This window comes from Anser cygnoides, chromosome 1 (assembly GCF_040182565.1).
Source record: "Anser cygnoides isolate HZ-2024a breed goose chromosome 1, Taihu_goose_T2T_genome, whole genome shotgun sequence".
Classification (NCBI taxonomy): domain Eukaryota; kingdom Metazoa; phylum Chordata; class Aves; order Anseriformes; family Anatidae; genus Anser; species Anser cygnoides.
The window spans coordinates 66,063,397-66,076,548 of NC_089873.1; the positions used below are offsets into that span (position 1 = coordinate 66,063,397).

At 52.2% G+C, this 13,152-nt stretch overlaps 1 protein-coding gene across 2 annotated transcripts in view; it reads left to right on the plus strand.

The window, feature by feature from the left end:
- Positions 1 to 13,152, plus strand: part of WNT5B (Wnt family member 5B) — a 71,679-nt gene that overhangs the window by 45,250 nt on the left and 13,277 nt on the right. For both annotated transcript variants that reach the window (XM_066990282.1, XM_066990281.1), the window contains exons 2-3: positions 9,668 to 9,816; positions 10,463 to 10,710. In XM_066990282.1, coding sequence (XP_066846383.1) covers positions 9,737 to 9,816; positions 10,463 to 10,710 — 328 coding nt within the window. In that variant the 5' untranslated portion in view covers positions 9,668 to 9,736. The remainder of the gene's footprint in view (positions 1 to 9,667; positions 9,817 to 10,462; positions 10,711 to 13,152) is intronic.

Sequence of the window (13,152 nt, forward strand, 5' to 3'; positions counted from 1 at the left end):
CTGGGAGGACGAGGTCCCGACCTGGCCCCGTGCTGTGGGCACCAGACTCAGGGCCTGGGCCCCACCTCTCCAGCCCAACCGAGCTCCAGACGGAGCCACCACGGTGAGGGCTGCTCGTGCCAAAGTGTGGGCTCTGTACGTGCTCCCTGCTGGAAATGCCACTGCTTTCCAGTTCAGTGCCGCACATTAGGCGGTCACAAGCACCATTAGCGTACGGGTGTGACGCAGCCTTGACGTGACCGGGAGGGGAGGCAGGCTGTCCCAAGGGACCCGGCCTGATGGCTGCGGGAGAGGACTTCAGCCTCCTCCTTCCAAGCTTGGTCTGCTTCTGAAGACCCTGACAAAGGAAGGCCCCCCTTCCCTCTGATAAATCGGCACATAATCATGTAAACACGTGGATTTTCACTGTGAATGATAACCATGCAGTAGTAGCTTGTTGCCTTCTACCAGTATGATCCCAAGAGCTGGTGACAGCCACGTGCCATCTGACGCTCTAGTGGTGTGGTCATTCACAGATGACATCGACCCACATTGCATCGAAAGAAGCAGTCCTGCCCTCCTTCAACTCTTGATAGCAAACTGTGTTGGAAAGCCAGTTGGTGGTACAAGAGAAAGATCCAGGTGCCTTTCTTAAGTTTGCAGGATCACAGCCATCCAGGCAGGGCGTCCTTCTCCAGCCCAGCCACAGCTGCTGCAGGCAGGGTGACTTGGAGTTCAGGATGTCAGGGACTGCTAAATGTGGGTGCTGCGGATTAGATGCTCAGAGCAGCCTAGGGTCAAATTCCCTGGGGTACATCCTGCACAGCACTTTCTGAGTAGATGAGGTGTTAGATAAGCACCCACGTTTTCCAGAGGATTTAACCCTTGGAGTTTTGGTTCTGGTGGTTTATGGCATTTTTTTTGTGTCAAAAGCAGGAAAGGGAAGGCTCAGTTTTCCACAGGCACTTCTGAAATCGGATTCCTCATTTTGAAGCTGAGCTTTTGGGAGGATAAAGCCCCCACCAGTGGAGTGCAGGATGTGCAAAGGGTAGCGCTGCACTCAGAAACACTCAGGATGGGTGGAGAGCCAGCCTGGTGGCAACTCATGCTGGCTTCTTTGTTGATACAAAGCAAGTTTTTGCTTTTGATAGCCCTGCTGGGCCAGCAGAGCTGTGGGAGGAGAAGACCAGTTCTGCTCTAGTGTCTGTACCAGCAGCAAAAATGTCACATTGCAGTTCATGCTGAGGAGAGAAGCAGAAAGAAAAAAAAAAAACACATAGCTTTTTTTGGAAAGCTTTTGGATAGCTTTGGCAGTTAAAATATCTATATAATATGCTTTGAAAACTGAGTCAAATTCAAAGTCATTGAAAAGGAATAAACTCGAGTAAAGTGCACCAGTGGTTTTGGTTACTTTTCCAGTTCTGTTCTCTTTCTTGCTCAGGAAAGGATTTACAAAGCAGCAAATGCTAGTTGCTACACTGGAAACCTCGTCTGTTCCAAGTAGGTGATTTTACAGCAGCGCCTTCCAGTTGAATGCTTTGTTACTATTTTTTTAAGATTTATATTTAATTATTTTTTGTTGGTGGTGTTTACTATCATGTTCTTGCACATCAGGCCTAGGACAGATACCACAAAGGGCTTTGGTAGCAATATTGGGCTAAGTAGCTCCCGTCCAAGATGCTGGTGCTCAGCTTCTCTGCAGTGCCCTTTCCAAAGGCACTCGGTTGTGCCTCAGCCTGGCTGTGTGCTGTGAAGTTGGTCAGGGATTGGAGCCACAATCCCCAAACCTCCAAGGAATACAGCTGTCCTTGCAGTCTCGGCACGGCTCCATGCGAGTACATCGGGTGACAGTGGCACTGTCACCGTTCAGGCCCCCAGCCACACATTCCTGCCCCACTCTGTCAACCAGCCAAGGCAATTAAATTAAGTAAAAAACAGTGTTTTCTTTCTGTAAGTTCAGTTCTGAACCTTTTTAATGCCCTGTCCTTGCTCACTGTGGGGCAGATGAAAATCAGTACCGGTACAGGAACAGGGGCAGGCAGACGGGAGCCTGGGACTAGTGCTGATGTAGATCTGTGTATATAGCTGCAGATCTGCTTCTATCTGCTTATGCCATCTCCTTGGAAGAGCAGTGTCCTGCGGCACAGGGCTGGGATGAACTCCCGGAGGTGGGAGAGAGGTATTTATTGCCCCGGTAATGCCGCCAGCAGGACCATATTGTCAGGCTGCAGCCTCAGTCTTGGCGTACTGAGCTTGAAGGGACGAGCTGGCACACGAACAAATGGGTGTGAGCTGACCGTGAATACATTCAGACTGGAAATTGGAGAAGGAGTCACAGCTTTTTTGCATGGTGAGATTGCAGACAGGGACCCCACATAAAACAAGCAGCTTTCAGGATGCTCAAAAAGTTTGTATTATGGGATCACACAATGTATTCCCAAAAAGAGGCACAGCTCCTTGTTCCCAATATCCACTTAAAGTGGAAAAAAAAAGTAAAAAAAAAAAAAAAGTAGTGATTTAGCTCAACAGTTTAATTAAATCAGTGCAGATCTTACTTTTGAAGGCTATGCTTATGGTTTAAAGGGTAACTAACCTACACAACATTGATGTACTGATACAACTTTTTCAGATTAAGTTTGCATGAATGCACATTTTGCTGAGCGTTTTTATCTGCAAACTCTTTCTTTAAGAAGGTAATGATGTTAAAATAGCATTTTAGAAACAGTCCTAGACACGACACTTTTTTTTTCCTGCAGTTAGAATTGTACATGTGTGACTGGTGCTAAAATAAGGGTGAGATATAAAATGATCTTTTCCATACAAATGTATATGCAGTCTAGTCTATTTCTGAGACAGTTTGAGCAGGTTTAGCTTAAATCTGTTGCATCCAGAATTAACAGGATACCCTGGATGGAAATGTGATGTAGAGAAGATAGATACGTTCTGAAATTGGTTAAATTGGTGTAATCTTCTGATATAGATAGTGCTTTGTATATAGTTTCAGCATTTTCTGCATTTTTTTTAATACTCAAACTTAATAAGCATGCTTGGAAAATGTTTTTTTCTTTGTTTTGGAAACAGCGATAACTATGTAGATGATTCAGTTCACTGGGACATTATTCCCAAAATGTTTTGTTTATTACTTGTGGCTTTGAATGCACTGCACTTGAGCAGGAACAATGATTAATTGAGGGCAGAAGTATCTGGTGGTCTGAGGAATGGAAAAAGAAAGTATATTTTAATGTTGCCCCTGGTTCAGCAGAAGGGGTAGGTGTGTGCTCACCTCTAGGCGCCTGGTTTAAAGCTTTGCTGAATGGAGATAAATCTGCACCAGACAGACTGGTTTGAACCTCTTAGCCAGCCCTTCCTGCACCTCTTTTGCCCCTCATATAAGCTAAGGGAAAAAATAGTGTCTGCTAGTGCTGTGGGGTCTAATATGTGGTGCCTGGCAGTTCTAGAGTGGAGGAAGAGCTGATCATTAATATTATTCTCATTAGACTGGACTTTATAAGAACATCTTTGAAGATGAATAGGAAGGAGAGAGAAATTAAATCTGATTAGAATTTATTCCATGGCTTACTGTTTCCTTTGGAAAGGTTTATATCAAGCTTTACTGGTAATGATTTAATAAAAGGGGCTGACAGGAGGCTGTTGATCCAAGTCGGATGGATCCGGTCCCTGTGACCTACGTTGAGGTCCAGGGCTGAGCAGTAACTGTGTTTTCCCCTGGCCTTTCACTCCAAGGCAGCTAAGAACCACTGCAGCAGCAGCTGATCTGTGTTTTAAATTCTCAACTGCCTTTGCCAGTTAATGTAATTATTCCAGAGCGTGGGACAAACTGAAAAGGAAAATATACTCGGAGCAAAAATGAGGTCCAGACCTGTGGGATGCAGAGACATAGATCCTTTTGGGAGGGACTGGGGGAGCTACACACCGCCTTGGGGAGGGTGAAGGGTGCTCTGGGCTTCGCAAGGTCAGGGTGAGGAGGAAAATACTTAAAGTCACCCAGCTGTTGCCTTCCCCTGGCGTGTTCTGAAACCTCCGCAGAGAGGTGGCTTTGACTTGTCTTGCCATTCACTGCTATGTTGCTCATGCTGATGGAGAACTTTGTCCTGTTGTCCTGCCTGACTTTCAAGAAGGACCAACATACCTGTTTGTGAGTACCATAATCTGAGCCCAGACCTCTCTGCTCTCTTGCAGATCCTGCAGCCATCACCAGCTCCCCGAGCTGGCCCCTGGCAAACAAATAAAGGAGGGATGCACTTTCCTCTCTTTGCTTGCCTCATGTCTTCTTCCATCTAAGACGGCTAATGCTCCATGTAAATTGAACGCTTGTGGAAGGTGTTGTTGGTTGGATGGCCGCAGAGGTTGGACTCCTTCATTCCTAGAAGCCTGCAGAGCTGGAGAGCACCAGTGTGAGCTTCCTCACCCTGCCTGGGCATCCTCACCCAGGCCTCCTGGGTCTGCTCCGAGGAGCCTGGGGAGCTCTGAGGGAGAAATTATATATTTGTACGAATTAAGGAGCTGAGATGGGGTGTCTATCTGGCAAGTAAACAGTGACATCGCGTGCATGGTAAATAAGCCATGGAACAGCCAAGCCAAGATAATGCTTGCTCTACTTTATTTAAATACATGCATTTGTAAGATTATGGCTATGTGTAGTGGAGCTTGTCTAATTTCATACAGGCTTGTCCATGTAAATAAATGACAGTAGGAAGGTTTTGGTTTGACATCAAAGGCTGCAGCACTATACACCCTGGGATTGTAATAGTCATGGGAACAAAAAGGGCAAAATTTGGGCCAAACCCAGTCTCAGGCACGAGGCATTACAGCAGAGTGAAGCTGATCTTGCTTCAGCACAGGCAGCTGCTGCGGGTGCTCCACAGGTTGTGGCTGAGTCTCCTGCACCTTCCTGTGGACCACCGGGTGCAGGTCTCCAGCAGCCAGGCTGGCTCAGCACGGGGACTTCGCCTCTCCAAGAGTACAGAACCACCTTGGGAGATAGGATGTTCATGTCCCGGCTTATCCTTGGATTTTGCCCCTTTTTTGTAGCAGGTGTGACGGTCTTGCTCCAGGTGAGCTCGTTGCCTGGTGTGTGAAGTATTGTGGGGTGAGCGGCAGCGTTCATAAGGATTTACATATGCTCTGTCTATTTTGCTAATGAGAAGCTGTTTTATTTGTAGAATCACCATCCTTTTAAATATGGTTTCAAATGGTAGAAAGATTTAACATCTGGCCTCTTCTGTTGTTTTTAGTACTTCTGCTTTTCTTGCTGCCTTCCTCCCTTCTTGCTCTCCTTGGTCCAGCCCTTCAGGGACGGCTGTCGCCAGGGCTGCTGAGACTGGCAGGTATATCTTGGCGTTTGTGCTCTACACGGCGCGGTGGCAGTGGGACCGAATGTCATTGGCCAGGGGAGGAATGGAAAAATGAAAGAGCAAGGTAGCGGTGAAAGGAAATCTGGATCTGTCAGCAAGGGTGACAGGTGATGAGATGCAGAAGAAGGTAGCACGTGAGCACATCAGAAGATAAAACTGAGCTCATAAAGACCAAAAGAAACAAGCGGGACATAGACAGGAATAATCTGCCCTTCCAGCGGAGACAGACAGTGTGCAACAAGTCAATGTCAAGACAAAGAGGCAGGCCTGAAGGACTGATGTGCTGGGATGCTTTGAGGAGGTTTTATCACACCACCTGTAACGCCCCAGCTGGGCCTGGGCCTGCGGAGGTGACTCTAACTTCTGGTTTTAGTAATAATCGTGATACAAATGAAATAGCACATTTAGGTCAGGAAATGTGGAAGAAATCAGCATGGTGGCACAGTGCTAAGGGTCAGCAGCAGGGGAGCAGCACAATCCCAAACAAGCGTGGGGTGGGGGATGAAAGATGGTGTGGGCTCCTGGGTGAAGGCTGCAATTTAGCTTCAAGGGATTTCTTTAAAAAAAAAAAAAACTACACTCCCTTTAAAACTGGTTGAGCTGAATGGGCAGGTGTGTGACATTAATGAGATTCCTGAAGTCTTAGTAAGAACTGTGGTTAAAACCAAGCCTGGCTGCCAGAAGCAGACGTGTGGTAGGGCAGTACGGTGCATCTCTCAGTGCTGTCAACGCGCGAGTCAGAGGGCAGGGACTGACACATGTAAACCCTCCTTCCTGGGAATGGTTCCCTACGCATCTCTACTGGCTCCTCAAGTAGAGGAGACTCTACTTAAGTGAATATTTTTCCCATCTTGAGTAAGTGCCTTATGTCAGTCTAGAGGGAGAGAGCAGTAAATGTTTCTGGATGCACTGGATGTTGCAAGGCATGAGAAACAGGCATTGAACCACAGTCAAGTTGCAAAAATAAACAGGAACTTGAAAGAGGCTCTTGATCATAACAGGAAGAATGCATGTCCAGTTCTCCCCAGTCTGGGAGAAACTGGACCAGATGCAGAAATGGTGAGCGTTTAAGTTGCATGGAAAGAGACTTACATTTTCCTCCAACTCTCCTTACGGCACTCAGTAAAGGTCTGTGTCGCACTTGGGGACATCCCAAACATTTAAAAAACAGTAAGTATAGGACAAGGAGTTTGCGTGAATAACTCTCCGTTTCCAATTTATCGGGGCTGTCTTCCAGCCAGGGTTCAACTTTTTCACAGTCTGCCAAATCTTTGGGAATGATCTCATGGACACGACCTCCCCTTCTTTCCTGGAGCCTTGCAGCTTCGCTCCGGCGCACACGGCATGAACCGCGTTGGGAAAGTGGCAATCGTTCTCCAGCCGCGTCAGCGTGACTTTGAAAACTCAATGTGCAAACTTCACACACGGTTGTCACCTCTGAAAACTGGGGCACTAATTTTCGGCAGCACAGGAGACAGTTGCCTAGGGCAGCAGGGGCTTGAATGCTGCAGGGTGCCAAGGCTTTGCTGAGATGCAGGCTTGCTGCCGCTGCTGCTTGCTCTGAGAGGGGATCATCAGACCTTTACCCTGAGGGCTGAGGTTCATGTCCCCTCTGCGGGTGACAGCTCCCTGTTTGATGATCCTCAGTGCTCTGGGTGCAAGCACCAGATGCAGAGTGGGTTCGCCACCACCTTTGAGTGTGCCAGCCCTCCCCCCCCGAAAGAGTGGGATGAGGCCTTTTTCAGCAGAAGCAATAGCAGCCAGTGGTTTTGGAGTCATAGCCTTCTTCCCCTGAACCCCCGAGTCCTGCTGGCCCTCCCAGCACCCCAGGCAGTCGTAGAGGATCACCACCCTCTCCTGGCCAGCACTTTGCTGACCTTCTCCATCTCAGCCCCCCAGCAGCCCCCTGCCCCTCAGCCCTCTTCTGCGCAAAATTTCACCGACGTCGCCCACCCAGCCTTGCTTTGGCAAACACCCTTGCCAAAGCTGTTTGAGTCAGCCCTGCTTTGGGGCTTGAAATGTAACTCAGGCCTTTTATTTATAGAACCAAAATCTCATTTTAAAGACTTGCAGGGCGGGTAGAAACAAAAAGTTGTGGAGGTAGGGGGATCAATGGCATTCTTCAGACCACCGGCCGAATACTTTGCAGCTTTTGGTTTTGGTTTGGAAGTTGCTGGCTGAGGCAAAACGCCTGCAACAACACCTCACCTGCTATTACCACTTTATCTGGAGTCATAAACACAGTCAGTGAAGAAATTATTTCCAGGACCTTGAAGACGACTCACTTCCATAATCCACAGCCACTCTCGCCAGCGGCAGACTTGAGCTGGAATTCAGTTTCAGACATTTTCCACTGAAGCATCTCCTTCAGTTGCCGCCTTTGACAGGATATTAGCTTGGCTGGATAAGTGATCTTATCCAGTACAGCAATTTTTGTGTCTCGTGTTTCAAGATAAGATGAAAATGTGCCTTGCTTGTGCTTGTTGGTGGTCGGGGCACTGCTAGTAGTATTCACAGCGCTTAGCTGTCATTAATCATCAGCTGCCTTTGAATATTAATAACTGAGATATTTATTTAATGCTGTGTGTTTCTAGACCAGGCTCCACGTGAGCATCTCACAGGCTTTACTGAAGGGGGGGGGGTTCCAGTTCCATGACGCCTTGGTGCCGTGGGCTGACCGTGGCAGCTGATGGCACATCCACGTTGTGCTCCGTGAGGATCGGGAAGCACATCGGCAGGTGCCATGTGGCATTCCTGCCCGGCAGGGACACGGGACGCCTTGCTGCTCCTCACTCCTTTCTCAGTACCCATGAGGAGACGTGGTGAGGGCGAAGCTCGGAGGTACGCCTCTCCCATCATGTCATTCATTTACATGGTGCGTGCCTTGTATATGTGTGTGAGACAGTGAGGTCTTTTTCTGTTGTTTTGTTTTGTTTTTCACCCTAATCCTTCCTTCTGGCTGTGTTGAAATGGAAAGGTGGCACGTGCTCTTCTCTGCCAGCGAAAAGATTTTCTGTATCTGAGGCTGGCTTGGAAATTCTTTAGGTGACATCACGCCGTGTCTGTGCAGACTCATTGTTTGTCATGGAAAAGCCATTCATCCATACACAACTTCCTTCCTCCCCAGACTCCCAGAGATAAACTTTCCATTCTGCCTATTCCCTATAGAAACAGACCCCAAACACGTATGCGTGGCTATGCACACACACACCTCGCCATCCCTCCGTCACGCTCAGGGGTGTGGGAGGAGGGAGAGGGAGGCTACGGAAGATGTGAATAAAGTCACCCTGTTTTCCTCAGACGTGGATCCTGCTGTGCCCGAGCGGCAAAGCTCCCCTCCCGTGGAGGCAGCGGGTCACACAAGGCTTTTTTTGTCCTGCGGCTCATTCTGGCGCTCGCGGCCGCACATCTGCCTGCCAGGTGAGGCGGCCACCAGCTGCAGGTACAGCACATCTGGACGGGGCCGGCAGCGGAGCGTGCTGCAAACAAACACCGCGATTTCACCGTGGCGGGCGCGAGGAATTCGATAGAAAATATACTTCGGCGGCCTGAGCTGCCGAGTCTGGTGATTCACGTCTCGGGCGGTGTTTATGAGGCGAAATGAAGGAAAGGGCTGGGCGCTGCTCGCCGCTCTCGGGCCACGCAGGAGGGGACCCCCGGGGGCCCCCGCGTCCAGCCTGCCTGTGGGGTCACCACGGCGGGGGGAGGCCGCGTGGGGATGGAGCGGGTGCAGCTGCGTCCCTCGCGGTCCCCGGTGGGATGAGTGGAGAGGGGCGTCGGGGCGAGGGGAGCCTTTGAAGCCTTCCTCTCGCCCACCTCCCCAGCCCCTTCAGCCATCAGGCGGAGCTGCCAGCCCCCGGCCGATGACCCCCCCTGCCCGGGGGGCGCGGGGCTGAGGGTGGGCTGCTTTTGAAGGCCACTTCGGGGCGCCGTGTGCGTGTGTGTGTGTGTGTAGGGGGGCGACATTTCCGAGCCGCCCCCTGCATTACAAAGGCGGCGGGGCCGCTTTGATGCGCCCCGACGGCTCCCCGCACACCTGCCGCCGAGGGGCACCGGGGGGGGGGGGGGGCACATCAAAGCCGGGCACCCCCCTCCCCCCCCCAAAAAAAATAACCCCCAAACCCCACACATCTCCCCCCCACCCCGCACGGCCCCGGCTCCTCGGGGGCTGCCGTCGCGGGGGCGCGGCCGGGGGAGGGGGCGGCGGGGCGGGCCGGGGGGCGGCCGCCGGCGGCAGGGGGCCGTGCTCGCCGCGCCCCCGCCGCACGCAGGCCCCGCTGCAGGGCTTCTCCTCGGCTCCTCTCTCTCCGCAGGGCGCCCCGTCCCGGCGGCAGGCTCCGCGGGGGCCGCCCCAGAGCCGCCGGAGCCCCCCGCAGCCCACCATGACGGGGCCGAGGCTGGCGCTCGCCGCCGCGCTCCTCTGCAGCTGCACCTCGCCGGTGGCCGACGCCAGCTCCTGGTGGTGAGTTTTGGGGCGCCGGGCAGCCCCGAAAAGCCTTTGTCCCGGGCTGGGGGCCGGGGAGGGGGCCGGTCCGGGGAGGGGGCTTGGCTGGGGAAGTTGGCTGCTTGCTCCGTCCCGGGCTTCTTTCGCTGTTGCTCGCTTCTTGCGAGGTCCCCCCCTCCCTCTCCTGCCCCTTCCCTGGTTTTTGGGGAGGTGGGACGCGGCCCCTCTCCCGCAGGAGTTTCAAGGGGGGCTTTGTGCGGGGCTCTGGGTGAGGGGGGAGGCGTAAGGAGAGGCTGGGTAAGGTTTCCGATCCGCTGCCAAAAGCGGCCGCGGAGCCCCTTCCCCTAAACAGCGGGAACCTCCCCGTGCTGGAGGCATCGCCCATCGGCGGTCCCGCACGAAGCAGCAGCCCGCTTTCTCCTCCTGCGGAGAAAGAGACGAGCTTTCCCTCTGCTCCCACTCCCCATCCCGGGTGGTTAAATTCGGGTTTCGAAGGAGCCCCGTTCCTCCCGCCCGAGCCCTGGAAAGGGCTCGTGTCTGGCTGAGCACCGAGGGAGGGAGGCAGCTGACAGGCGAAACGCGTCCGGCCTTCGGGTGCGAGGCCGGGGAAAGGTGCTCGGGCCTCCCCCGGCAGCCCCTGTTGGATGCTCTTCTCTCCTCGCAGGTCTTTGGCCATGAACCCCATTCAGAGGCCCGAGATGTACATCATCGGCGCTCAGCCCGTCTGCAGCCAGCTGCCGGGGCTCTCCCCGGGGCAGCGCAAGCTGTGCCAGCTCTACCAGGAGCACATGGTGTTCATCGGCGAGGGGGCCCGCAGCGCCATCAAGGAGTGCCAGTACCAGTTCCGGCAGCGCAGGTGGAACTGCAGCACGGTGGACAACACCTCCGTCTTCGGGCGGGTCATGAAGATAGGTAGGAGCACCCAGCGTGGGGCAGCAGCGGTGGGGGCACGCTGGGTGTCCCCCCTGCGGCTTTCTGCCTTCCTTCAAATGTGTGTTTGGGAGCCAAGCCCCGTTAGCGCTGCTCCTAAAACTCCCTTTAATGAGCTTTTCCATCCCCTGGTGCTGCCCGCACCTGAGTGGAGGCAGCAGCACACCTGAACCGCAGCTGGGGCAGGGGGCATCCCCCCTGGGGGGGCCGTGGGGAGGTCAGGACGAGGGGGCTGCTTTTGTTCCGTGTGCTTGCTTAGAGGTAGGGAGGGAAGAAGCTGGAGCCAGGAACAATGGACCCATGTTATCGTTCCCAGCATCTGGAGTGCCCTTGGACAGGGAATGCAGCCCTGAGATGTGGGAAATATGGACTCCCTGGCTTGGGATCTCCCCCCTCCTCCCTTTTCTTCTGTTTTCTGTGTAAACCGAAGGGATTTTTATAATTCCTGCCCTGCTGGCCAAAAGAGGCGCATTGACAGGCCATTGCTGCACTTGAATTGAGGTGTGACCTAGCCGCATTGTCCCAGCTCCTTTTGAAATGCAATCATCTGATGGCAAGAAACTGAGAAATCCGGGCTCGGTTTGATGTGTCCGACAGCCAGGACAATAAAGAAAAGGTGTTAAAACAGCCGCTTACACACACACGCACACGCACCAGCCTTTGTGTGGTGGGGTTTTGTTTCCCACCCACAAAGCTCTCAATGAAGAATCCAGGGCCAGCACTATTCCTCATTTGTAAGGTCGGGGAAAACACTTAATAGGGGATGGAAAAAGACCTCCTGCGGCCCCAGCTGCCCCCAGCGTTGCTTACACCTTTCTGGCCTCACTCTCAAAAAGCTGCACGGGGAGCAGAACACCAGGAGATGCATCTTTAATGCCTCTGGGGTGTCAAGGCAATAGGGCACTGGGGTAACTGAGTCCTGTGATCGCTTCCATTCACTCCTGAAATTATGTGGCATCATCCTGGAGAATTTCAGGGACTTTTCTGCACGTGCTGCTCTGTCTCTCAGAATCCCTAATCCAGCCCATCAGAGCCATTCAATTCCTCCCTTTCTGCCCATCTGTCCGGCTCACACCCCAACAAATCCCTGCTTCCCTGGGATGCTCCCTTGGGAAATGCTGTTTCCTGACAGATACTTTCAGCTGCTGATGCACATCCAAGGCATCTGCGCATCCTTGATCTCTTGCTCTCTGATACCAAGAGTGGTGGCCAGATGAGGCTCTGTGCAATCCCAGGCTGTTAAAACTCGTGCTTCAGGGTACAAACACTGAAACTTCAGCCACCAAAGGAAAAGGACAGCAATACCTCTCCATCTCTCCCTTCTGGCGTCCCTCCCTCCCTCCCATGTAACTTAACATCCCAAAGAATGGGGCACAATTCAGATTCCCAAAGAGATCCTAGTGACCCCACAAGGATGCATGAAAAGAGCAAACCTCATCCTCTTCTTAAGTACCTTCCTGCAGCCCCAGCTCGGTCAAGTGGGTAAGTCCAAAGCTGAAAAAAAGAAAAAAAAGAAGTGTGATCTGAAGGGACAATAAAGATCAGAGCTGGAGGATGAAAAGCAGCCAGGAAGGATCAGCGGGTGTATGAGAAGAAGGGAAGAGCATGGATATTAGAAGACAGATGATACTTCCTTTTTAAAACTAATTTGATGCCGTTAGCTTAAATTGAGAGTAGATTTGGGGTTTGATGAGGAAAGAGGCGTTGTGGTTATGTGGTGGTTGTGTCCAGTAGTCCTGCTGTTTGGTTTGTGTGTGTACACGCCTGTTAGGAGTACTGTTGGACCTCTGGTAGGGATCTGCTGATGGTGGTGTCTGTGAGGCGATGGCCTGTGGTTGCCCCTGTTCAAAAACCTATCCTAGCAAGGAGTTTTGAATCTGGCTCCTCTAGAACCCCTACTTTGATCAGTCAGAGCACATTCAGAAGGTGATGTTTGTTCTCCAGTGCAAGAGAATTGTCACCAAAGGTGGCCTGGAGTGTTACAGGGCTTATGAAGATACACCGCTGTTGTCTAAGTCGGCGATAAGGTGCTGCAGAGGGGGATGCCGCCTCCGGTTTTACTTTTTCTGAGTTTGTAATGGGGCACTGGTCATCACTTCAGCAAGTCCGTTTTCCATGCTAGAGAAGAAAAACCCTCTCAGTCTCTCAGGTCATGTCAGCTATAAAGTCATTCTTCCCCGGGTTCATTCACACCGTGTGCCTGTCTCTTGTTTTCAACCCCTAAGCCCCAGTTCTGGACCACAGCCCTCTTGCTGTACGCCGTGCCAGCAGCACAAGAAGGGTCTGGAGACCAGAATATCTGCGAGAGTGCAAAGGCATGCCAGAGAGACGTGTTGGGGGGGGGGAAGGAGATAAGGACCCAGAAGGTGTGTAGTGTGCCAACAACCTTAGGCTGCCCACCCACTGATGCAGGCATGGCATATG